Source organism: Hemiscyllium ocellatum, chromosome 6 (genome assembly GCF_020745735.1).
Source record: "Hemiscyllium ocellatum isolate sHemOce1 chromosome 6, sHemOce1.pat.X.cur, whole genome shotgun sequence".
Classification (NCBI taxonomy): domain Eukaryota; kingdom Metazoa; phylum Chordata; class Chondrichthyes; order Orectolobiformes; family Hemiscylliidae; genus Hemiscyllium; species Hemiscyllium ocellatum.
In genome coordinates, this window is record NC_083406.1 from 126,224,936 (window position 1) to 126,252,246 (window position 27,311).

General features: G+C 47.0%; 1 protein-coding gene across 1 annotated transcript in view; it reads right to left on the minus strand.

Moving 5' to 3' along the window:
• The window catches only part of LOC132816982 (protocadherin-16-like), a 411,427-nt gene that overhangs the window by 38,821 nt on the left and 345,295 nt on the right, over positions 1-27,311 (minus strand). The window contains exons 10-14 of the mRNA XM_060827009.1: positions 23,521-23,760; positions 21,850-21,975; positions 20,268-20,477; positions 5,434-6,294; positions 2,251-2,364 (exon numbers count right to left, since the gene is read on the minus strand). Of these exons, the coding sequence (XP_060682992.1) occupies positions 2,251-2,364; positions 5,434-6,294; positions 20,268-20,477; positions 21,850-21,975; positions 23,521-23,760 (1,551 nt within the window). The remainder of the gene's footprint in view (positions 1-2,250; positions 2,365-5,433; positions 6,295-20,267; positions 20,478-21,849; positions 21,976-23,520; positions 23,761-27,311) is intronic.

Sequence of the window (27,311 nt, forward strand, 5' to 3'; positions counted from 1 at the left end):
CACAATCTCCCAGTGTCTGTGGAGGTTTCCTCTGAGTGCTCTGGGTTCCTCCCTCAGTCCAAAGTCTTGCTGGTTAGATGATGAGCCATTGTGTTCATGAATGTGCAGGCTTAGGTGGGTTAGCCATGCGATATGCTGGGTTACAGGGATAGGGTTAGTCATGGGATATGCTGGGTTACAGGGATAGGGTTAGTCATGGGATATGCTGGGATACAGGGATAGGGTTAGTCATGGGAAATGCTGGGTTGCAGGGATAGGGTTAGTCATGGGAAATGCTGGGTTACAGGGATAGGGTTAGTCATGGGAAATGCTGGGTTACAGGGATAGGGTTAGTCATGGGATATGCTGGGATACAGGGATAGGGTTAGTCATGGGATATGCTGGGATACAGGGATAGGGTTAGTCATGGGAAATGCTGGGTTACAGGGATAGGGTTAGCTATGGGAAATGCTGGGTTACAGGGATAGGGTTAGCTATGGGAAATGCTGGGTTACAGGGATAGGGTTAGCCATGGGAAATACTGGGTTACAGGGATAGGGTTAGTCATGGGAAATGCTGGGTTACAGGGATAGGGTTAGTCATGGGATATGCTGGGATACAGGGATAGGGTTAGTCATGGGAAATGCTGGGTTACAGGGATAGGGTTAGCTATGGGAAATGCTGGGTTACAGGAATAGGGTTAGTCATGGGAAATGCTGGGTTACAGGGAGAGGGTTAGCTATGGGAAATGCTGGGTTACAGGGATAGGGTTAGTCATGGGAAATGCTGGGTTACAGGGATAGGGTTAGTCATGGGAAATGCTGGGTTACAGGGAGAGGGTTAGCTGTGGGAAATGCTGGGTTACAGGGATAGGGTTAGTCATGGGAAATGCTGGGTTACAGGGATAGGGTTAGTCATGGGATATGCTGGGATACAGGGATAGGGTTAGTCATGGGATATGCTGGGATACAGGGATAGGGTTAGTCATGGGAAATGCTGGGTTACAGGGATAGGGTTAGCTATGGGAAATGCTGGGTTACAGGGATAGGGTTAGTCATGGGAAATGCTGGGTTACAGGGATAGGGTTAGTCATGGGATATGCTGGGATACAGGGATAGGGTTAGTCATGGGAAATGCTGGGTTACAGGGATAGGGTTAGCTATGGGAAATGCTGGGTTACAGGGATAGGGTTAGCCATGGGAAATGCTGGGATACAGGGATAGGGTTAGTCATGGGAAATGCTGGGTTACAGGGATAGGGTTAGTCATGGGAAATGCTGGGTTACAGGGAGAGGGTTAGCTATGGGAAATGCTGGGTTACAGGGATAGGGTTAGCCATGGGAAATGCTGGGTTACAGGGATAGGGTTAGCCATGGGAAATGCTGGGATACAGGGATAGGGTATGACAGTGAGCCTGGGTGGGATGCTGTTTGCTGGAGTGATATGGATTTGATGGGTCAAATGGCCTACTTCCACATTGTTGGGATTCCATTCTATTCTAAATAAAAGGATGTTCCAAGCAGTTTAACCCTCTCTCTGCACATTTCCTTTCTGAAACGACAAAGGGAGAGACATCCTTCAATAATACTGAAAAGGTGAAGGCTTAACTGGGGAATAAAAGGCTGAGATACAGTGTGTTCACAAGCTTGTGTCATCCTCAAACGATCCAAAGGAATTGGATGGGAAATGAAGGAAAACATTCCCTCGATCTGGACTGGTGCCAGGATTGCATTTCACTAACAGTCTGGTTCCCTCCCTCCCTGTGATGTTTCTGTCTGTCTGTTTGTCTGTCTGTCTGTTTGCCCGTGTCTGTGAATGCTTCTCAAAGGGGCAGAGTTTGATTATAGAGAGTTATAAATTAGCAATTTGTGTTTGTTTTCTGTCATTGGTTAGAAACACTTCATTTGCAATAAGGTGCTGTCTTCTTGTGAAGTAGAGGAAGCTGGTCAATGTTTCTTTTTATAGTAAAAAGTGAGGTCTGCAGATGCTGGAGATCAGAGCTGAAAATGGTTCCTGATGAAGGGCTCTGGCCCGAAACGTCGAATTTCCTGTTCCTTGGTTGCTGCCTGACCTGCTGTGCTTTAACCAGCAACACATTTTCAGCAATGTTTCCTTTTAGCCTGGATTTGCCAGTCGGTTAAACGGGGGGCTTTTGACAGAGTAACAAAACCCTTTCACCTTGGGGATAGCTTTGGGAATAGTGTGGTTTGATTTCCAGCTCCCCTCCCCACTCCCCCCAGTGGCAGTGTGAGTGCATGTGTTCTATGCCTACCTGTATTGGAATGAATGGTGAAGGCATCTCTCTCATTGCCACTGAAGATGCTGTAGAAGATTCCTCTGTGTGAACCATCAGGATGCTGCGCCTCAATCTTCACAACAGATGTACCTGCAGGAAGTAGTCACATGGTGTTAACATAATGATGACCCCAATCACAGATACAGATCAGAAACAAATGGAGTAACAGCGTCTCTCTTGTGTTCCATTCTCCACACAAGACAAGTCTAGAATCACATCTTCCCATCCTGCCCCTGAATCCCACTATTCCCACCTCACCCTCTCTCCCAGGGATCCTGGAAACCCACACTCTCTCAAGCCTCCCTTACCCTGACCTCCATAAAATCACATCTTGAGCTTCTCAATCTCAAAGAAGTGAATCCACATCTGCCCAGCCTTTCCTTCTGTTTTATTTCAATCTCGTTCACATTTTCTGCAGAGCTCCTGATGCCTGAACAATCACTTGTCTATCACGCTGACACATTTACAACATTTGCAGCTGCATCCCCACATTACTGTACACAGCTTCATAAACCCACCCTGGGGTCAAGTTTATCTTCACTAGCTCAGCAGGGGGATGCGAACCTGAGGTGTAGTTCCAGGGCACAGGACGATGAGAGTAGGGAGGGCATGGACCGGATTTCATGGTCACTGGAATGTGTTGGCAGACAGCAAGCTGGTTTGAAGTGTGTCTACTTCAACACCAGGAGTATCCGGAATAAGGCGGGTGAGCTTGCAGCATGGGTTGGTACCTGGGACTTCGATGTTGTGGCCATTTCAGAGACATGGATAGAGCAGGGTGAGGAATGGATGTCACAGATTCCAGGGTTTACATCTTTCATTAAGAACAGGCAAGGTGGTAAAAGAGGGGGAAGCGTGGCCTTGTCAGTCAAGGAGAGTATAAAGGTGGCTGAAAGAACTTTTGACGAGGACTCGTTTGCTGAGGTAGTGTGGGCTGAGGTTAGAAACAGGAGGAGAGGTCACACTGCTTGGAGTTTTTTTAATATATACACCTCCACAGAGTTCCAGGGAGGTGTAGGAAAGGATTGGCAAAATGATTCTGTGTAAGAGTGAAAGGAACAGGGTGGTCATTATGGGGGACTTTAACTTCCCCAACACTGACCGGAAATGCTATAACTCTAGTACGTCGGGTGGATCAGTTTTAGTCCAATGTGTGCAGGATGGTTTCCTGACACAGTATGTCAAAGGGCCGACAAGAGGGAGGCCTCACTGGGTCTGGTGCTTGGTAATGAACCAGGCCAGGTGTTTGATTTAGTTTTAGGTGAGCACTTTGGAGAGAGTGACCATAATTCGATTAAGTTTTATTTAGTGATGGAAAGGGATAGGTGCATGCCACAGGGCAAGAGCAATTCTAATGTGATTAGGCAAGACTTAGGATGCACAGAATGGGGCAGCAAAATGCAGGGGATGGGGACAATTGAAACATGGAGCTGGTTAAAGGAACAGATATTGTGTGTCCTTGATAGCTATGTCCCTGTCAGGCAGGGAGGAAGTGATAAGGTAAAGGAACCGTGGTTTACTACATAAATTGCATCTCTTATTAAGTGGAAGAAGGAGGCTTGATGAGGCAAAGTGGTACTGATAAGGCACTGGAGAGTTACAGATTAGCTAGGAAGGATTTAAAGAGAGAGTTAAGAAGAGCACAGAGAGGACATGAGCAGTCTTTAGCAAATAGAATAAAGGAGAACCCTAAAGCTTTCTATAGGTATGTGAGGAATAAAAGGATGACGAGGGTAGGAATAGGGCCAGTCAAAAACAGAAGTGAGAAGTTGTGTGTGGACCCTGTGAAGATCTTCTGTCAGTGTAGTGATTGTCTGGAATTCTCTAGAGTTGAGGTGGCCAAATCATGAGAGAAGACCATGGGGTTAGCACTGCTGCCTCACAACACCAGGGACCCAGGTTCAATTCCCGCATTGGGTGACTGTCACCTCTTTGAAAAATACAGTCTAGTTGATCAGACATGATCATGTTCAGACACAATCTCCCCTGAACAAAACCATACTGGCTGTCTTTGATTAATCCTTGCCTCTCCAAATGCAGATTAATTCTGTCCCTCTGAATTGCTTCCAACAGTTTCCCACCACTGCGTTAGATTGACCAGCCTGTACTTTACTGCTTTATCACCTGTACCCTCCTTGATTTACAGTCCCACATTGGCTGTCCTCCAGTTTTGAAAATGTGTTGCTGGAAAAGCGCAGCAGGTCAGGCAGCATCCAAGGAGCAGGAGAATCAATGTTTCGGGCAGGAATTCCTGAAGAAGGGCTCATGCCCGAAACGTCAATTCTCCTGCTCCTTGGATGCTGCCTGACCTGCTGCGCTTTTCCAGCAACACATTTTCAGCTCTGATCTCCAGCATCTGCAGACCTCACTTTCTCCTGGCCTTCAGTTTTCCAGCACCGCTCCTGTGAGTAACAAGGAGCAGAGGGTGATGGGTTCAGTTGTGTAGGGAGTCATGGATGAAGTGAAAGGGCTCAGCAGAGGTTATTAAAGTGGAGGAGCTGGTGTAGGACTGGGTGCTGGAAGTCAGAGGTCACATTGTGTACAGTTCTGGTCACCGCATTATAGGAAGGATGTGGAAACTTTGGAAAGGGTGCAGAGGAGATTTACTAGGATGTTGTCTGGTATGGAGGGAAGATCTTACGAGGAAAGACTGAGGGACTTGAGGCTGTTGTCGTTGGAGAGAAGAAGGTTAAGAGGTGACTTAATAGAGACACAAGATAATCAGAGGGTTAGATAGGGTGGACAGGGAGAACCTTTTTCCAAGTATGGTGACGGCGAGCACGAGGGGGGCACAACTTTAAAGTGAGGGGAGATAGGTATAAGACAGATGTCAGAGGTAGTTTCTTTACTCAGAGAGTAGTAAGGGTATGGAATGCTTTGCCTGCAACGGTAGTAGATTCGCCAAGTTTAAGTACATTTAAGTCGTCATTGGACAAGCAAATGGACGTACATGGAATAGTGTCGGTGGGATGGGCTTCAGATTAGTATGACAGGGCGGCGCAACACCGAGGGCTGAAGGGCCTGTACTGCGCTGTAATGTTCTATGTTCTATGACACTAGGTTATAGATCAACAGGTTTATGTGTTTGTGAGTTTGAGTGTGTCTGTGTGTGTGTGTGTGTGTGTGTGTGTGTGTGAGTGTGAGCAGTTGCACACTCACCTGCTGCTGAGTTCTCTGCCAATGGGATGTTGCTGATGCTGCGGCGGAACCGTAAGCCGGGATTGTGTTCCTCCCTCAGGTTGATCATGACCACTCCAGTGGAGGAGAGAGCTGGGGAGCCCTGGTCTGTCGCAACCACAAACAGTGTCCGCTCGCTCTGACTCATCGAAGACAGTGGGGAGAGCAGGCGAATTTCCCCAGTGAAAGAATTGATAGTGAACCCAGAAACTGCCCTCAGGAAGCGATAGAATATGGAGGCGTTGGCACCAAAGTCTTTGTCATCTGCCTTCATGGTAGCCACAAGATGATTGACTGGCGTGTGTTTGGAGATGTTTACAATGAGTGGATCGATAACAAAATGTGGAGAGTGGTCATTAACATCCATCACATTAACTTCAACCCGTGCTGTGCAACTTCTGGGATCTGAGGGAGCTGAGTCAACACCTCGAACCAGGAAGGTGTAGCTGGGCTGTTTCTCCCGGTCCAGAGACATGACAGTGCTGATCCTGCCCTCCTGGTCAATGTGAAACATACCCTGGGACTCACTGCTCAGATAATACAAGACATCACCATTAGATCCTTCGTCACCGTCGGTCGCAGAAACTTCCAGAAGCACTGTGCCCACTGCACTATCCTCTCCAATCTCGATGGTGTAGGAAGATTCTGGAAAAGCGGGGGTGTTGTCATTGATATCCAGCACAGTAACATGGACAGATACTGTGCTACTTGTCTGTGGGGTCCCACGGTCCTGAGCCCGAATAGTTAAAGTATAAAATGGAACTGATTCTCTGTCGAGACCACTGTTTGTGGACAAAACCCCAGTATTCCTGTCAATTTGAAAATGACCACTCACATCTCCCTCTGGAACAAGAAACAAAACAGAACAAAATACATGAGCTCATGGTTTCTTTTCACAGTTAAAGGTCCTGAGGTAGTGGAAGGCAAAACAGCATCATTTGAGTCAACATTTCTCTGCACCATACTCCACCACTCAGCTAACCCATCAGGTTCAGGGATGGTCCATCACACTGCCCTTCAGACTGATCCCCACCCCCCTCTCTCTAACACAGGGATCACTGGACAGTGATCGGGAACAGAAACCCTGGCTGATTTCCCCTCCATCTCTCTCTCTCACTCACTATCCCAGGATGCTGTTCTGATGTCCCTGGGGAAGCTCTGACAGGGCCAATGTGCTGGATTTTTCTGAGGACAGTTTGTGTTACCCCGAGATCTCTGCTTCCCATTGGGTGCAATGACCAAGGCTAACATTTCTGAAGATAAATTCCGATGCGGGTTCCTTCAGAAGGGCTAAGCTGTCAGTCCACATTGACAGGTCTCTGATACAGGCCCATTGTGACCCCCACTCTCAGAAAGAGCTGCCTACTAATCCCCAACCTGAGACTGCCCTCTGACAGCAGCTGGTGAACAGAAGGTGTCTCAAGCAAAGCTGAGGGGAGGGGAGGGGAAGGTGGACAGTATGGGATGGAGGAGAGGGAACGGTAGGGAGGGGGCTCATTGCGTGGAGTTTTTACAGTATCACATGAGAGTGGGTCTGGGTGAGGTGGGGGGTAACAGGTCAAGAGTACGTTTGGGCTCTGGCTGCAGTTGGGGAGTTTGTGAGATAAATATGGCGTCTCTATCTATTTATCCAACACTTTTCTGTGTAAATGCGTCCTCCATTTCCTCAGAACCCTCTCTGGTTTTCTCTGGTTGAAATTGAGATATTTGGGGCAAGGTAGGTTTCAGGTGGAGGGGAACTGCCCAGTGGGATTTCAATTTCCCAGTAATTCCCTCAGAATCACATCCCATCTCCACTTCCGAAATCAGCCAGGGTGCCTGCTCCATGGAGAGGCAGCCCTGGTGCCTGGCAGTTTGAGTCTGTGGAAGTTTCTCTGAACCGAAGAGTGATTGTGTGTGTGTGGTTATCAGATACAGGCCCAGAGGCTGTCCTGGCATTAGTCTTTTAAATTTATTCTCAGGACGAGGACATCACTGGCTGAGCCATTACTCATAGTAACCTAGAAACATGGAAAATAGGAGCAGGAGGAGGCCATTCAGCCCTTCAAGCCTGCTCCACCATTCAATACAAAAATGGCTGATCATGCAATCTCAGTGTCCCATTCCCGCCCTCTCCCCATACTCTTTAGCCACAAGAACCACATTCAGCTCCTTCACGAATGTATCCAATGAACTGGCTCCAAAGGCTTCACTCTCTGAGTGTAGAACTTAGAGTCATAGAGTCATAGAGATGTACAGCACCAACCACTTCCTCACACCAACCACTTCCTCACACGATCACACTGCACCGACCCCTGCCCACACGGTCACTCTGCACCAACCACTTCCTCACACGGTCACTCTGCACTGACCCCCTTCCCCACACGATCACTCTGCACTGACCCCTTCCCCACACGGTCACTCTGCACCGACCCCTATCCCACATGGTCACTCTGCACTGACCTCTTCTTCACACAGTCACTCTGCACCAACCTCTACCCCACATGGTCACTCTGCACTGACCCCTGCCCCACACAGTCACTCTGCACTCACCCTTTCCCCATATGGTCACTCAGCATTGACCCCTGCCACACATGGTCACTCTGCACTGACCCCTTCTCAACACGGTCACTCTGCACTGACCCCTTCCCCACATGGTCACTCTGTACTCAATGTATTATCCTATTTACCTGTAACTCCACTTTCAAGGATTGACTCCAGCACTTTCCCCATCACCAATGTCAAGCTAACCAGCCTATAATTCCCTGTTTTCTCTCTCCATCCTTTTTTAAAGAGTGGAGTTACATTAACTATCCTTCAGTCCAATGGAACTCTTCCAGAGCCTACAGAACGCTGGAAAATGATCACCAATGCATCCATTATTTCTACAGCCACTTCCTTAAGTACTCTGGGATGTAGAGCATCAGACCCTGGGGACTGATTAGTTTCTAATCTCATCAACTGCCCCAAAATCATTTTCAAACAAAGAAGGATTTCCTTCAGTCCCTCCCTCATGCTTGACCCTCAGTCCCAGAGCATTTCCTGAAGTTTATTTTGTGCTCGTTAGTGGAGACAGGTCAAATGGTCTGCCATCTCTTTGTTGTTCATTATGAATTCACCTGATTCTAACTGTAAGGGACCTACATTTGTCTTCACCAGTCCTTTTCTCTTCACATATCTATAGAAGCTTTTGCAGTCAATTTTTATGTTTTCCAGCTTTTGAATTTGTTTAGATTTTTTTCTAGCTGATTATATTTTATTCATTGCCCATCTGAATTGGATAAAAACAATGACTGCAGATGTTGGAAACCAGATTCTGGATTAGAGTGGTGCTGGAAAAGCACAGCAGTTCAGGCAGCATCCGAGGAACAGGAAAATCGACGTTTCCTGAATTGCCCAGAGGGCCATTGAGAGTCAATGCATTGCTGTGGGTCTGAAGTCATATTTACACCAGATCAGGTAAGAAAGGCACATTTGTGAACCAGATGGGCTTTTCCAACAATCGCCAATAGATTCGTGGTCATCATTAGATTCTTAATTCCTGATTTTTTTTATTGAATTGTAATCACAACTGGACAGGAAACCTCTGCAGGACACCCTTTGTGGGACAGTGAAGAAGGACAGCCAATCAGAGGGGGGCTGAGAATTATTACAGTGGAATTCTGGGAAATATCTCCACAGTCATCACGACTGCACAGCAGGTCAGAGAGAACCTGGTATCAGGGTGTTGTTAAACTAGGATATTACATTGCTGTTTTCCACTATTCTCCTGACCTAAAAAAGGTTCTGTGACAGGGGGCCCACGCAGTCGTTTGGGCTCTGCTGACGCCTCAGCTAATTATATGGGCATATGATTGAAAAATGTACAGACCTGAATAAAAAAGTGATAAATTCTGATCTCTGTATGTAAATGTTTACATATGTATGGCATGACCAACTGTACAGACCATCAAATTATTTTATGAATAAAGTATATTTTTGAAATTAAAAAAAGGTTCTGTGAAGAGGGTGACTAACAAGGTCAAGGTGTATGAGGGAGCAGCTACTAAGGGAGTGGGCCAGTAGAAGGGTTGAGCTGTTTACTTGGTAGGTTCTTGGCCTTTTGGTGAAGATCAAGTGTCTGATGGGGGTCGAGTTGTGAGTCATCAGAGCTAGTGGAGATTATCACTGGATTGTGATTGGACATTGGAGGATCGTTTGGTTGTGTGGCCTGCTATTGGTGGATCTTCATGCTGACTTTGCTACCTGCACAGAGGATTCGGGTTGTTATGATCCACATGTACAACCCCAATGTTCCAGCAACCGATGTCCTGACGTTCCTGAGAAGATATGTGCAGGTTGTGGGAGAAAGCACAAACGTGGTTGACCCTTTCGGGATCTGGACCAGCAAACGACAGGTCAAGGTAACCCTGAGGGTTGATGCCAGTGGGAACATCCTCCACCCACCCTCCAGCTTTGCTATCGGAGGGAGCAGAGGGTACCTGACATACGCAGGGCAGCTGAAAGTGTGCCAAACCTGCGGGAGGTCAGGCCACATGGCAGCGGACTGCAAGGTCACGATCTGTCGGAACTGTAAGAAGGAGGGCCACCCGACCAAAGAATGCAAGGAGACAAAAAACTGCCGTCTGTGCGGGAAGGTGGGCCATGTGTACAAGGCCTGCCCAAGACGTGGGGCTGCCACCTACGCGCAGATGGCCGGGGTGGGCCACAAAACGACAGCATGGCACCACAAACCAGCAAAGGAACGGTGTCTGGGGGCACGCAAAAGGAAGGACAGGCCGGAGAGGAGCAGATGTGAGCTACTGGAGAGGGACAGCGGCCGAGCGAAGCTCTGACAGGACGAGGACAAGGACGAGGAATGGATCCCGGTACAAAACAGGAGGAAGAAAACCCGCCCGGCCACCAAAATCCCCCAGGAAAAGGGGAAAAAGGCAGCTGCACGGGGAAGACACGGAGAGCTCTTCGGAGGGTGAGGACACGCACAAGGAGGGTCGGCACCAAAAGAAGAGGCAGAGCGCTGTGGGGAGAAAGGAGGGCAGCAACTGCCAACCAAGGGACGAACCTCCTGAGGCAATGGGAAACTACCACCCCCCACACCAGGTAAAAGGCAGGAGGGCCCCACTGCCACAGAGCTCCAGGTCACTGGGAGCAGCGACCCTCTGAGCCCCGCTGTCAGATATAGAAGCAGACCGCGTGGACCCTGGTCCCAGCCCGATGACACCGGAGCGGGCAAATGGACCGAGTGAGGAGCTGGACAGCTACTTTAGCCCCGCGAGGGTCACCATGGGGATGCAGACAGCTACCTCAGAAGGGCAGGACCAGCGGCAAATGGACACGGGTAACCTCACAACTTGTTAAAATGGGGATAAAAATTGCCAGTATTAATGTGCGTAGCATCAAATCTGCTACGCGATGTGTTTCAACACTGGCCTTCCTGGCCAGCGTCAAAGCCGACGTCCTGTTTCTGCAGGAGTGTGGGATACCGCACCTCAGCAGCTACAGGAGATGGTCGAGCTTGTGGGCCCATGGGCCGTCAGTGTGGTCGGGGGACAACGATAACCGCTCCTCCGGCCTGGGTATCCTGTTGCAGGGAGGCAACTTCACCATCTCCGAGGTTAAGGAGGTGGTGGGCGGGCGCCTCCTCGTCGCGGATGTTAAATACAGAAACGCTCCCGTAAGACTAATCAATGTGTACGCCCCAGTGGGTAAGAGTGAACGGTTGGCCGTCCTGCAGCAGCTTCCACTGTTGCTGGCCACGTCCAGGCCGGTCATTCTGGCCGGAGACTTCAACTGTATCATTGATGCAGATGGACGATCCGGCGGGGGGGGACAGTAAACTGGACGCCACGTCCAGAGCCCTGATGGAAACGGTCAAAGATGTCAAGCTGCACGACGTCTTTAGCATCCCTGCAGATGGAGCGCAGCGTAGATACACCTGGTCACGGGCAGACAGGTCTATCCGCTGTTTGTGTCCTCAATGCTCTCGGTCAGAAACACCGATGTCCAGCCTCCTGCCAGCCGACTGTCACCTACAGGACGAGCAGCGGGCTGGTAAGGGAACGTGGATGCTGAACACTAAGCTGTTGACCCCGGGAAACATTGAGGAGCTCAAGAGGGATTACGTAGGTTGGAGAACCGTGAGGCCCCTCTTTGAGTCTCCAGCGGACTGGTGGGAAACAGTAAAAGGGAACATCAAGAGGTTCTTCATCCTCAAGGGTGTTCAGGAGGCGAGACAGAGGCGGGGAAAACTGTCCCAACTCAAAGAAAATATGCAGAACCTGCTCTTGCTGCAGACGATGGGGGTCGATGTCACGGAGGACCTCAAGGAGGTGAAGGGCCGGCAAGCCTCACTCTTTGCCTCGGAGGCCTCCAAGGTAATCTTCCGGTCCAGGGTCCGCTCCGTGGAGCAGGACGAGATGTGCTCACGTTTCTTCTTCCAGAAGGTGCACAAAGAGAGCTCTGTGCTCAGCAGCCTGAAGAAAGAAGATGGCTCAGTAACGTCATCTCAGGCTGACATCATGAGGATCAGCAAATCCTTCTATGCCAATCTGTATGACGCAAAGCCAGCTGAACAACGCGGCCTCCCAGTCGTTCCTGTCCTCTACCATGACAGAACATGGGAGAGGCTGGACCAGCCGCTATCTCTGGATGATCTGACCAAGGCCCTCGAGTCCTTCGAAAAGAATAAAACTCCCGGAAGCGACATATTAGGAGGTATCGTTTATAGTGAAGAAGGTTATCTAAAATTACAGAGGGATCTTGATCAGACGGGGAAGTGGGCTGAGGATTGGCAAATGCAGTTCAATACAGATAAATGTGAGGTTTTGCACCTTAAAGTCAAACCAAGGTAGGACTTATACAGTAAACGGTAAGGTCCTGAGGAGTGTTGTGGAACAGAGGGACCGAGGATTATCAGGTCTTAATTATTTGAAAGCAGCATCACAGGTAGACAGGATGGTGGAGAAGGCATTTAGTACACTGGCCTTCATTTATCGAGGCATTCTGCATAGGAGTTGGGACGTTATGTTACTGCTTTATAAGTCATTGCTGAGGCCGCACTCTTGGAGTATTGTGTACAGTTTTGATCTCCCTGTTAAGGAAATGGTACAAAGAAGATTTACAAGGATATTGCCAGATTGAGTAGGCCTGAGGTATGGAATCATAGAATCCTGGCAGTGTGGAAACAGGTCCTTTGGCCCAACAAGTCACACTGTCGTTCTGAAGAGTAACCCACCCAGACTCATTCCTCTACCCTATAATCCTATATTTACCCCTGACTATTACACCTAACCTACGCTGCTCTGAACACTACGGGCAATTTAACATGGCCAATTCACCTAACCTGCACATTTTGGGATTGTGGGAGGAAACTGGAGCACCCGGAGGAAGCCCACATGGACACGGGGAGAAAGTACAAACTTAGCCAAGACAGGACTTTATTCCTTGGAATGTAGGAAAATGGGGGGGGTGACCTTATTGAGGTGCATAAAATCACGAGGGGCATAGAGAGGATGAATGCATATAGTGTTTTTCCGAGGGATGGGGAATTGAAAACTAGAGGGCATACAGTTAAGGTGACAGCGGAAAGATTTAAGAAGGACTTGAGAGTCAACGTCTTCACACAGAGAGTGGTGAGTATATGGAATGAGCTGCCAAAGCAAGTGACTTAGGCAGGTACAATAGCAACATTTAAAAAACTGTTTGGATAGGTACGTGGATGGGAAGGGTTTAGAGGGAGATAGATCAAATGCAGGCAATTGGAACCAGCTGGGTAGGCACTGTGGTCAGCATGGACCGGAGGGCCTGATTAATACTCCAGTGATAATACCACGAGGCCACTGTGACACACTCTCATGGTCACACTCACATCTGCAACATTACTGTCAATATCTGAAAGCACGCTAAAGGGGACATGGCCTCTACATTAATAGCAGGAGTAAGACAGATGAGTTCAGGGCATGGACTGACAGGTGGAATTGTGATGCTATGGCTATCACAGAGACATGGCAGAGGGGAGGCCAGGAATGGCAATCCAACATTCCAGCACATAGGATCTTCAGGCAGGACAGGAGAGGGTGGAAAAGAGGAGGTGGTGTCATTAAAGAGGGATGATATCTTGGACAGGTCTTCAAATGAGGCTTTGTAAGTAGAGTTTAGGAATAAAAAAGATGGTAGTCACACTGCTGGGAGTTGAGAGTGTGGTGCTGGAAAAGCACAGCTGGTCAGGCAATATCTGAGGAGCAGGAAAAGCGATGTTTCGAGCATAAGCCCTTCATCAGGAATGAGGCTGTGCTTTTCCAGCACCACACCTTCGACTCTGATCTCCAGCATCTGCAGTCTTCACTTTCTCCCATACCACTGGGAGTGTATTATAAGCCCCCAAACAATCAGCAGTCAACTGTAGATATGTTCTATGTTTAGAAGCGGCAGATTTTTAAAAATGTATTCAGGAAAGTTTTTTATACCAACATATAGATGGTCCACCAAAGAACAGTGTAACGCTACACCCAATTCTGGGAATGAATCCAGGCAGTGAGAGAGCATTTCAATGATAACGACAACAACACTGTTATGGAAAAGGAACAAGATGGTCTGAAAAAGGGGGTTTTGGATGGGGGAAGGCAGATTTTATTAAAATAAAAAAGGATCTGACCAAAGTGAATAGCCCCTGAATGTAAATCTACAACTGAACAATGGGAAGCTTTTGAAATGCTTTGGGGGGGAGGGTTTGAGGATGACATGAAGGTCTTAAGTTACAGGAGGATATCAACGGATTGGTCAGGTGGGCATTTAATTGACAGATGGAATTTTATCAGTCGTGGCACAGACATGGCACAGATTATATGAGCAGGGATACTATGTTGGAGTTGTACAGAACTTTGAGGAGGACCCAGCTGGAGTATTGTGTGTAGTTTTGGTCTCCACTCTATAGAAAGGACAGGAGTATTGAGGAGATTCACCAGGATGTTGCCTGGAAATGGAGCAGGTTAGCGATGAAGTGAGGCTGGAAAAACTCTGGTTATTAACCTTGGAGCAGAGAAGGCCAAGGGGGACCTGATAGAGGTGTATAAAATCATGAGGGGCATGGACATGATGGGTAGAAAGCAGCTGTTGAAGAATAGAACAATGGCATACACTTTGTCGATGAAAGGCAGGAGGTGATTTGAAGAAAAGCTTTTTCACCCAGAGAGTGGTCGGTTTCTAGAATGCGCTGGCTGGGAGGTGGCTAGTTGAGATGGGAACCTCACACCTTTAAGAAGTACTTGGACAGGCAACTGACATGTCATAACATTCAGCGTTATGGAGTAGTGTATAAACGTGGGAATAGTGTAGTGTTAGAGCAGTTTTGCTCACTTCAGATATGATGGGTTGAAAGGCCTTTTTTGTACTGTATGATTCTATGGGGGCAGGTCTTGATGGGAATACAGACACATTCATAAGATGTGGATCTCACTGGTTGGTCAAACACTTACTGGCCTTTCCTAGTTGTTCATGGCCAACTCTCGTATTGGACCACTGTGGGCCACAAGCTGTAGTTTGACCTACAACGTAATTTGGGTAGGAATTCTAGGAATTATGTTGAGGTCAGGAGCTGATGGCCCTAGGGGAACCCAAACTGTTTGTCATTGAGCAGGTTACTCTGAGCAGGTGCTGCTTGAAGAGACCTTCCATCACTTTACTGATGATCGAGAGTAGACTGATGGGGCAGTAACTAGCTGGATCAGATTTGTCCTGTTTTTATGGGACATACCTGGGCAATTTTCCACATTGTCAGGTAAATGCCAGTGTTGTAACTGTACTGGAAGAGCTTGGCCAGGGGAGCAACAACTTTTGGAGCACAAGGTCTTCAGTGCTATTGCGGAATGTTATCAGGACCCATAGCCTTGTCAGTATTCAAAGCCTCCAACTGTTTCTTAATATCACGTGGAGTGAATTGAATTGGCTGAAGACTAGTTTCTGTGATGCTGGGGACCACTGGAGGAGGCTGTGATGGATCATCCACTCAGCATTTCTGGCTGAAGATTGTTGTGAAAGCTTCAGCCTTATCTTTTGTGCTGCTGTGCTGGGATCTTCCATCATCGAGGGTGAGGTATTGCTGGAGCCTCTTCCTCCAGTGAGTTGTTTAATTGTCCACCAACATTCACAACTGGAATTGGCGAGACTGCAGAACTTAGATCTGATCCCCTGGTTGTGGGATCGCTTAGCTCTGTCTATCACTGAGGTAAAAACAATGACTGCAGATGCTGGAAACCAGATTCTGGATTCGTAGTGCTGGAAGAGCACAGCAGTGCAAATCCACTAATATCATTTATTGTATCCGTTGCTCCCGATGCGGTCTCCTCTACATTGGGGAGACTGGGCGCCTCCTAGCAGAGTGCTTTAGGGAACATCTCCGGGACACCCGCACCCCCAATCAACCACACCGCCCTGTGGCCCAACATTTCAACTCCACCTCCCACTCTGCCAAGGACATGGAGGTCCTAGGCCTCCTTCACCGCTGCTCCCTCACCACCAGATGCCTGGAGGAAGAACGCCTCATCTTCCACTTCGGAACACTTCAACCCCAGGGCAGCAATGTGGACTTCAACAGTTTCCTCATTTCCCCTTCCCCCACCTCACCCTAGTTCCAAACTTCCAGCTCAGCACTGTCCCCATGACTTGTCCGGACTTGTCCTACCTGCCTATTTCCTTTTCCACCTATCCACTCCACCCTCTCCTCCCTGACCTATCACCTTCATCCCCTCCCCCATTCACCCATTGTACTCTATGCTACTCTCTCCCCACCCCCACCCTCCTCTAGCTTATCTCTCCACGCTTCAGGCTCTCTGCCTTTATTCCTGATTTTTGCCCGAAACGTCGATTTCGCTGCTCCTTGGATGCTGCCTGAACTGCTGTGCTCTTCCAGCACCACTAATCCAGAATCCATCTTTCACTTGCTGTTTACACAAGTAATCCTGTTTGGTGGCTTCACCAGGTTGACACCTCATCTTTAGGTTTGCCTGGTGTTGCTCCTGGCATGCCCTCCTGCACTCACCATTGATGCCCTGGATTGATGGTAATGGTCGTGTGGACCAGATGGCGGGCTATAAGGATGCAGATTGTGCTGGAGTACAGTTCTGCTGCTCTTGATGGCCCACAGCATCTCATGGATGCCCAGTTTTGAATTGCTAGATTGGTTTGAAGTCTATCCCATTTAGCACGATGATAGTGACATACAACACAATGGAGGTTATTGTCAATGTGAAGACGGGACTGTGTGTTGGTCACTCTTACTGACACTGGCATGGACAGATGCATCTGCAATAGTTCCCTCCATATAGGAGTCATCCTTCAGGTTGGAAAATTGCACATCACTCCACTTTATAAGAGGGAAAATCAGGGAATTGCAGACCAGTTAGCCTAACATTTATGGCGGGGAACGTGTTGGAGTTTATAATCAACGATGGCATAACTGAACGACTTGAAAAATTTCAATTAATCAGGAACAGTTGTCATGGAATCATGGCAAGTAGGTCATGCTAACAAAGCTCATTAAAGGTTTTGAAGAGGTGACTAAGGTAGTGGACCTGGGCATGTCAATGTTGTTTATATGGACTTTCAAGAGGCGTTTAATAAGTTCTCATAAAGTCTCACGTAAGAGACTGTTAATTAAGGTTGATGTTCATGGAAATGAGAACACGGTTGAGAAGTTGGATAAGGGGCAGGCAACAGAATGTAAGGATAATGGGTAGGTGCTCAAACTGCCAGAATGTGACCATTGGTGTCCCACAGGATCTATGTTCGGGTTTGAATTGTTGACATTATTTATTAACAATTTGGATAATGGCATAGAAAGTCATATATCCAAATTTGCTGAGGACAAAATGTTAGTATTTTAGACAGTGAAGATGAGAGCATAAAATTATCATAGACAGTGAATAGGTAAAGTTATGGCAGATGGAGTTCAATGTAAGCAAATGTGAGGTTATTAATTTTGACTGAGAAAAGGATAGATTAAGGCACTTTCTTGACAGTATTGAATTAAATACAGTGGTTGTCCAGAGAAGCTTGACAGTTCAGGTGCATGGATATTTAAAATGCCACAAACAGGTGCAGAAAATAATCAAGAAACTGAATGGAAAACTGCCTTTTATATCGAGAGGACGGGAATGCAAGAATGCACTCATTATGCTGCAGCTATCCAAGACTCTGGTGAGACTCCACTTGGAGAATTCTGAGCAGATCTGAGCTCCACACTTTAGGAAGGATATACTGATCTTGGAGGGAGTACAACATAGGTTAACAAGAATGATACCTGGACTTCAGGGGTTAAGTTATGAGGAGAGATTATACAAACTAGGCCTGCTTTCTCTAGAATTTCAAAATATGAGGACTGATCTCATTGAAGTCCTCAACATATTAACAGGAAAAGACAGGGTCAATAGAGATAATCTATTTCCGCTGCATGGGGATCTTGGAACAAAGGAGCATAGTTTGAGAATTAGGGTCAGAGCATTGAGGAGAGATATTAGGATGGATTTCCACAAACAAAGAGTGGGTGTGGTTTGGAACCCTCTTCTGTAAATGACAGTGGATGCAAGATTTAATTTTAAATCTGAGATAGATATATTTTTATTAAGCAATTATATTAAGGGACAAAAACAAAGATTGCTGGAAAAACTCAGCATGACTGGCAGCATCTGTGGAGAGAAATTGGAGCTAACATTTCAGGTCCAGTGACCCTTCCTCAGAACTAGGGGAGATATGGGCCAAAGGCAGTAAAATGGAGTTAAGCCACAGATTAGCCATGATCTCATTAAATGGCAGAACATGCTTCAGAGGCTGATTGGTCTACTCCTGTTCCTACGCTCCGACATTCCTACATTAATGAGGATGAGGTGAAATATGTTCTTCCTTCTTATTGGCTCCTTCACCACCTGCTGCTGACATTAAAGAAAAAAAATTGAATATGGCAATGACTAGTGGTAAGCCAGAGGGTTGGAAAATTTTAAAAACCAACAAAAGGTGACTAAAAAAAAAGGGAGAAAATAAACTTTGAGGCTAAATTTGTAAGTGATATCAAGCCAGACAGCAAGAGCTTCTTTAAATATATCAAAAGGTAAAGAGAGAGATTAAAGTGAATGTAGGGCGCTGAGATGATGAGGTTGGAGAAATAATAATGGGCAATAAACATTTCAAATCAATCTTCATAGTGGATGACACAAATTTACTAAATAATCCAGGGGTAAAAAGAAGAGAAGAAACAACTATAATAACCATCACTGGAGAAAAAAGGGCTCAGGAAACTATAGGGCAAAAGATCAATTAGTTGCCTGACCCTGATAGAATGCATCTTCAGATTTTAAAGGCAGTAGCTATAGAAATAGTGTGTGCACTGGAGTAATCTTCCAGGGATCTTCAGATTCTGGATAAGGACAAGAGGATTGGAAAACTGCCAATGTTACACCTTTCTTTAAAAAGGGAAATGGGCATAAACAGGTAATTATTGGCAGGTTAGCTTAACATCTGTAAGAAAATGTTAGATCTGTTTTAAACTCTGCGATAGCAGAACCTTTTAGAATGCATCATATGATGAAGCAGAGTCATGTCTTCATGAAGGGAAAATCATAACTGACAAATCTATTAGAATTCTTTCAGGAGGTAGAGTAGATAGAGGGGAAGCAGTGGGTGTCATGTATTTGGATTTTCAGGTGTTTGATAAGGTACCATACATTAAGTTACATAATCAGATAAGAGTTCACAGTGTTAGAAGTGATATTTTAGTATGGATGGGGGACCGGCTGACCAACAGAAGGCAGAAAATTGGAATAAGAAGGTTGTTTTCATTATGGAGTGCCAAGTTTGCACATGACACAAAAATGGCTGGGCAGGCAAGTGGTGAGAATGACTCAGAATATACAGAGGGATGGAGAGATGTTAGGTAAGTGTTCAAAAACATGGCAGATGCAATATAACATGGGGAAATGTAATGTTCTGCATTTTGGCTGGAACAATAGAGGAGATGAATATTATTTTAATTCTGAAAGATTTCAGAAAGCTACAGAACAGAGGGATTCAAAGTTCTTGTCTATGAATCACTGAAGCATCCACCTTCAGTGAGTTATTGAGAAGGCAAATGGAACGTTGGCCTTTATTTCAAGGGAATGGAGTATAAAAGTAGGGAGGCTTTGCCAAAACTATACAAGGCACTAGTCAGCCCACAGCCAGAATACTGTGAACAGCTTTGAGCCCCGTGTTGAAGGAAAAATAAACTGACATCGGAGACGGTCCAGGAAGGCTCCCTTGGCTACTCTGGGGATGAAGAGACTGTTCATGAAAGAGGTTGAGTAGATTGAACCTGTACTCATCAGATTGTAGAAGACAAGAGGTGACTTTATTGAAACATAGAAGATTTGGTGTGGACTTGACACAGGAGATGCAGAAAGGTTGTTTCCCCTTGTGGGAATGTCTGGGACTAGAGGAAATCATCTCAGAGTAAGGGGTTGCTCATTTAAGATCCAGATAAGGAAGAATCCCTTCACTCAGAAGTTTGTGAATCTGTGGAATTCTGTAGGAGCTGGTCATTAAGTATATTATTAAGTATATTAAATATATTTGAGGCTGAGATAGAGAGATTTCTAATCAGTAAGAGGGTAAACGAGGATTATGGGAGAAAGGCAGGAAAGTAGAGTTGAGGATTATCAGGTCAGCTTTGATCTTACTGAATGGTGGAACAGATCTGATGGGCCAAATGGCCTACTCCTGCTCTTGTATCTTTATGGTTATATGATGTTATGACACTGTAAGCACACCCAGCCTCAACACTGTTACCACCACAAACACTTTTTCAATCTCACCAATGATCTGATATTGCACACATCCGTTCTCCCTCGCATCCTTGTCTGTTGCCTTCATTGTGAAGAGTGAGACTCGCTCCTGGTTTTCTGGAACTTGCAGCTCGTACACATCCTTCTCAAACATGGGCTTGTTGTCATTCTCATCTTCGATCTTGATGGACACTGTCACCGTGGCAACATTGGGGGGGCTCCCACCATCTTTAGCATAAACTACAAGTAAACAGAAGCAACGAGGTAGAGAATGAGAGATAAAGAAGGTGAGAGAGACTGTAATAGAGAAATGGAGAGAGAGAGCGTATGAAGGAGTGTGGGATAACGATAGGCACAGTATTGAAAAGGAGAGAACAAGAAAGGGGACAGTGAGACAGCCAGAGAGAGGGAGACAAAAAGACAGCGGCAGCAAGTGTTCACAAGAATGTTCCCCGAGATGACAGGCTCGTCCTATGAAGGGATTAGATTAGATTAGACTTACAGTGTGGAAACAGGCCCTTCGGCCCAACAAGTCCACACCGACCCGCCGAAGCGCAACCCACCCTTACCCCTACATTTACCCCTTACCTAACACTACGGGCAATTTAGCTTGGCCAATTCACCTGACCCGCACATCTTTGGACTGTGGGAGGAAACCGGAGCACCCGGAGGAAACCCACGCAGACACGGGGAGAACGTGCAAACTCCACACAGTCAGTCGCCTGAGTCGGGAATTGAACCCGGGTCTACAGGCGCTGTGAGGCAGCAGTGCTAACCACTGTGCCACCGTGCCGCCCACTTAAGTCGAAACAATTTGCAAGTTTAGATAAATGAGAGACAACCTCAGTGAAACATTAAACATTCTTAAGAGGCTCGACAAGGAGACTGCTTCCCCACACTGGGAATCTAAAACAGAGAGCTCAGTATAAAGATTAAGGACTGAGATGTTGAGGAATGTCTTCAACCAGAAGGCTGTGAATCTCAAGAATTTTCTACCCTAGAAAGGTGGGCAGTCTACATTGTTTAGGCTTGGATAGACAGAGGTCTGGTATCAGGAATGAGGGAGGGATACAAGGAACAAGCAGGAAAACCAATCTAGACAGAGAGAGTGTGTGGGAGAGAGAGTGTACGGGAGAGAGAGCACGCAGAAGACACAGCATGTGGGAGAGAGAGAGCGCACGGGGGAGAGAGCGCACAGGAGAGAGAGAGCACACGGGAGAGAGAGAGCGCACAGGAGAGAGAGAGAGCGCACAGGAGAGAGAGAGAGCACGCGGGAGAGATAGCACATGAGTGAGAGAGAGAGAGTATGCAGGAGAGAGACAGAGCACACGGGTGAGAAAGAACACACAGGAGAGAGAAAGTATGAGGGAGAGAGAGAGCATGCAGGAGAGAGAGAGAGCACGCGGGAGAGAGACAGCACGCAGGAGAGAGAGAGAGCACACAGGTAAGAGAGATCGTGTGTAGGAGAGGACAAAGAAAACAAGAAAGAGAGAGAATGAGAGGAGAGAGAAAAAAAGTGACAGAGGAGAAGAGAGAGGAGAGAGAGAGACAGAGAGGTGGGAAGAGGAGAGAGAGTGGTTTGGAGCTCTCTCGTAGATTACTGGTCACTTACCTGTGAGTTGGTAGTGATCCTGTTGCTCTCTGTCTAAGGAACGGCTGGTTGTTATGACACCGGTCACTGGGTCAATGGAGAAGCTGTCATCCACCAGGCCTCCATACCTCAGGAGACCATTTAAACCTACAGAAAAAAAAAACACAGCTCAGACTGACAAAGATCAACATTAGAACAGACACAGTGGACAAGCTTTATAAAAATAAATATGGAACTGAGTCCCCATCACCCAACCTTCAATCTGTGCCCTCTCGTCACTTTTCCCATCATTTTTCCTGTCACCAACTCCATCATCCACTCCATCCTTAATGGCTACTGCCCAACTGCTCTGCCATCCATCGCTACGAAGTGTTTTAAAGGGTTAGTAAAGGCACACACCAACCCACTCCTCCAAGATTGCCTTGATCCACCACAATTTGCCATAATAGGTCCACAGTAGATATCATCTCCCAAGGTCCTAAACTCATCCCTGGAACACCGGATACAAGGATACCTTCATCAGACTCCTATTTATTGCCTTTAGTTCCACCTTCAACCCTATAACTCTTACTAAACCCATCTCTAAATTCTGAGACTTAGGACTCTGCTCCCCACCTCTGCAACTAGATCTGCAACTTCCTGACCCACAGACCCACAGTCCCACAGTAAGGTTAGGCCATAACATCTCCTCCACAGTAATCCACAACACCTGTACCCCGCTAGGCTGTGTATTCAGCCCCATACTATATTTCTTTTACACTTATGACTGTGCAGCCAAATTCAGCTCTAATTACATTTACAAATTTGCTGGTGACACCACAGTAGTGGATTAGATCTCAAACAACGATGTGACAGAGTACAGGAAAGAGGTAGACAGCTTAGTGGCATGGTGTAAAGTCAACAATCTCTCCCTCAAAGTCAGCAAAATAAAGGAGCTGGTCATCAACATCATGAAGTGGAGCGGTGTACATTCCTCTATCTGTAACGTGCGTGCTGAGGTAGAGATGGTCGAGAGCTTCCTTGCAGTAAATATCACCAACAATCTATCCTGGCCCATCCACATCAAAACTACAGTCAAGAAAGCACATCAATGCCTCTACTGCCTCAAATTGCAGAGGAACTTCAGCATATTGACAATGACTCAACAATTTTTATAGATGTACCATCCAGCTTGGAATGATAACTGCTTCTCCAAAGAATGCAAGAAATTACAGAGTCGCGAACACAGCCCAGTCCATCACACAAACCAACCTTCCATCCATTGGCTCCGTGTACACTTCCCGCTGCCTCAGAAAAACAGCCAACATCATTAGAGAACCCTCCCCACCCCAGTTATACTCTCTTTCATCTGGTAGAAGACATAAAGGTTTGAAAATAGCTAACAGAGTCAAGAATTGCTTCTTCCCAGCTGTTACCAGATTAATGAACAGACCTCTCATACATTAGAGTTGGGCTTTCTCCGCACCTACTCTGTAGCTGTAACACTATATTCTGCATTCTGTTCGATTACCCTGATGTACTTAGGTAAGGAATGACTTGTCTCGATAGCATCCAATACAATACTTTTTAACATGTGACAATAATAAACCAAATCAAATTAACCTCTCTGTCATCCATTCAGTCACCATTAACTCTCTGACCCTCACTCATGCCCAGCCTGACTGCTGATGTATGCAGTGGCTGCTTGGTTACCTTGGTCTCTGTCGGTGGCGTGTATCTGAATGACCTGGGTACCAGCTGCTTGATTTTCCAGGACACTGGCTTCGTAATGTTTCTTATCAAATGTTGGTACCTCATCGTTGACATCAATCAGCTGAATGTGGAGCAGCTGGGTGGCTGAGCGCCGGAATGTTCCATGATCTGAGGCCTCAATCGTCAGGTTAATCCAACTCTGCTCTTCGCAATCCAGCTCCTTCACAATGGACAAAGCCCCTGCAGTCAAACAGGAGGGACTATCACTGAACAATCACAATGCTCCCAGGAATACTGCAGGTCAAGGGTTAGGGGTCAGGGTTCCTGGGAATGTGTTATTGACATCTGGGATATTGAAGAGTGGGGGCAAATGAGGAGATGTCAGTGTGACTGAGAGTTAATGGCAATTGTTGGTGAATCTCCACATCCTGTAACAGTTACTGCAGTTTGAGGTTCGGAATCTACCCACAGCAAATGGACTTTAGTGGTTCAGGGAGACAGCTAGGGATGGACAATAAGTGCTGGCCAGTTCTCAATGAGGGAGGAGGGTCTCAGCTGTATGGGTGTGGGGGGCACAAATAAGACAAGAGCCATAGTGACAGCAGATTTGACAGTTACAGCAACACCCAGCTGTTTTTGCAGCCACAGGCCATAGGATGGTGTGTTGCCTCCTGGTTCCAGCTACAGAGCGCCCTGAAGGGGGAAGGGGATTACATGGATGTTGTGATACACGTTGGTATCAAAGATATAGGCATGAAGATGGATATGGTCCTGTAATCAGAATCTGGGGAGCAAGTAGGATCTGAAATGTAGTAATCTCTAGATCACTTCGAGTGCCTTGTGCAGGAACTGCAGGAATTGGAGGGTAAGGCAAATGAATGTGTGGCTGGAAAGACTTCCAGTTCCTGGGAGAGCTGGGACAGGCTCAGGGGAAGATGGCACCTGTACAAGCCAGGCAGGTTACACCTGAATTCAGGTGAGAGTGAGCTTTCAGAACCGGTGCTTGTGCTACAGGAGGAGGTTTAAATGAGGTGAGGGCACTGTGATCAGGAGAGAGAGGAAGGGAGTAATACCAGGTGCTCAAAATAGAGGGCAGATAGCACTAGACCTGAGAGCAGTGAGTTAATCACCTGTAGCAGGACGTGCTCACTGAATAAGACAGGAGGCACTGCCAGACCTGGCTTTTGGGAATGAGATGGAGTGAGTGGATTAGGATTAGAGAAAGAAGTTAGATTTGAGAAAAGGTGAGAGGGGAAAGATTTAAAAGGGACCTAAAGGGCAACTTTTTCACACAGGGTGGTGTCTGTACGGAATGAGCTGCCAGAGGAAGTGGTGGAGGCTGGTACAATTACAACATTTAAAAGGCATCTGGATGGGTATATGAAGAGGAAGGGTTTGGAGTGGCCAAGTGCTAGCAAATGAGACTAGATTAGGTTGGGATATCTGGTTGACATGAATGAGATGGATTGAAGGGTATGTTTCCGTGCTGCACATCTCTATGACTCGATTACTCTAAAAGCAGAAAGAGAAGTAGTAGAAAAGTAGAACACAAAAATATAAGACAGACAAAGCAACAGCAAGAATCAGCAGAATCAATGGGCTCTTGGACATTGGACAATGGGCTCTTGGAATGCACATCCCGTTGACAGCTAACCTGATGGAACGCACAAACATAGGTTAATGGATGTGACTGAATTGTCAGAGATGTATCTGAGATTGGCAACTGTATATCTAAAACTTTCTATGTTTAAGAGAGAGGAATGAACAGGAAAAGGAAGTGAGGTAACACTTCTCATGTGGACAACATCAGGACATGATTGAGGGACCATAGCCCATGGAGGAGCACTTAACAAGAAGGACCATAGAGCTGAACACATTTTCTCTATTTATTCATTTTTCTGTCTTTATATTCTATGTTTTGGGTTTTATTTTGTGTTTTAAGATGGCGCTGGAGGGTGGCGACATTATACAACACTTTTTACTGTATTTTGTAACAAAATATATGTGACAATAAATACATCAAAACAAATCTTAACCAGTTTATCCACTTGAGTTGCCAGTTGTGGACTTGCACCCCATTATCCCCATAGTCCCCTCCAGACTGATCTCAAGACTGTGATTTTAGTCTTGACTGCACCATCTGCAACTGGATCCTCAGCTTCCTGACCCACAGACTGCAATCAGTGAAGATAGACAACTGCAGCTCCTCCACAATAACCCTCAACACTGGAGCCCCCAAGGATGCTTTCTCAGCCCCCTCCTGTACTCCCTGTGCTGCCAAATTCCGATAGAACGCTATCTACAAGTTTGCTCAATGACACCAAAGGTAGGATGGATATCAAACTACGCTGAGTCAGAGTACAGAAAGGAGATAGAGGGCTTGGTGAGGTGGTGCAATGAGAACATCGACAAAACTAAAGAACTGATCGTTAACTTCAGGAAGAAAGGAGGACACACCCCCATCTACATCGACGGAGCTGAGGTGGAGAGGGTGGAGAGCGTCAAATTCCTCAGGGGGAGTTGAAGTGTTCAGCTGTGGAGTTGGTGGGTCCGGGTGTCACAGAGATGTTCTCTGAAGTGATCCGCAAGTTGGCGCCCTGTGTCCCCGATGTAGAGGAGACCACGTCGGGTGTAACAGATACAGTAGATGACACTGGTAGAAATACAGGTAAATTTGTAACAGATGTGGAAGGATCCCTTGGGGCATTGGACGGAGGTGAGGGGAGTAGGGTGGGCACAGGTTTTCCACTTCCTGTGGTGGCAGGGAAAGGTGCCTGGAGTGGGGTGTAGTCTGGTGGGGGGAGTGGATCTGACAAGGGAGTTGTGGAGGGAATGGTCTCTCTGAAACGTTGATGAGGTGGGGAGGGAAATATATCCTTGGTGGTGGGGTCTGTTGGTAGGTGGCGGATGTGGCAGAGGATGATGCTGCCTGGTCGAACTGGTCCTCACCCTTAACAACTTCTCCTTCCAATCCTCCCACTTCCTCCAGACCAAAGGGGTAGCCATGGACACCCGTATGGGCTCCAGCTATGCCTATCTCCTTGTCGGCTACAAAGAACAGTCCATCTTCTGTAGTTACACCGGCACTACTCCCCACCTCTTCCTCCGCTACATTGATGACTGCATTGGTGCCACCTCGTGCTCCCGCGAGGACGTTGAACAGTTCATCAACTTCATCAACACATTCCACCCCGACCTTAAATTCACCTGGACCATCTCTGACACCTCCCTCCCCTTCCTAGACCTCTCCATCTCCATGAACGGTGACCGACTCAACACTGCCATCTACTACAAACTCACCAACTCCTACAGCTACCTGGACTACACTTCCTCCCACCTTACCTCCTGTAAAACTGCCATCTCGTATTCCCAATTCCTCAGCTTCCACTGCATCTGTTCCCAGGATGACTAATTCTTCCTTAGAACATCCCAGATGGCCTCCTTCCTCCAAGATCACAATTTACCTTCCCACGTGATTGATTATGCCCTCCAGCGCATCTCCTCCACTTCCTGCACCTCTGCCCTCAAATCCCATCCCTCCAACGCAACAAGGACAGAATCCCCCTGGTCCTCACCTTCCATCCCACCAACCTCTATACATCGCATCATCTTCCACCACTTCCGCCACCTACAAACAGACCCCACCACTAGGGATATATTTCCTCCCCACCCCTATCAGTGTTCTGGAGAGATCATTCCGTCTACAACTGCCTCGTCAGATCCACTGCCCACACTAGACTACAGTTATCCATACTGTTCAGTAATAACGTTGATAACAGCATAAACAGTCA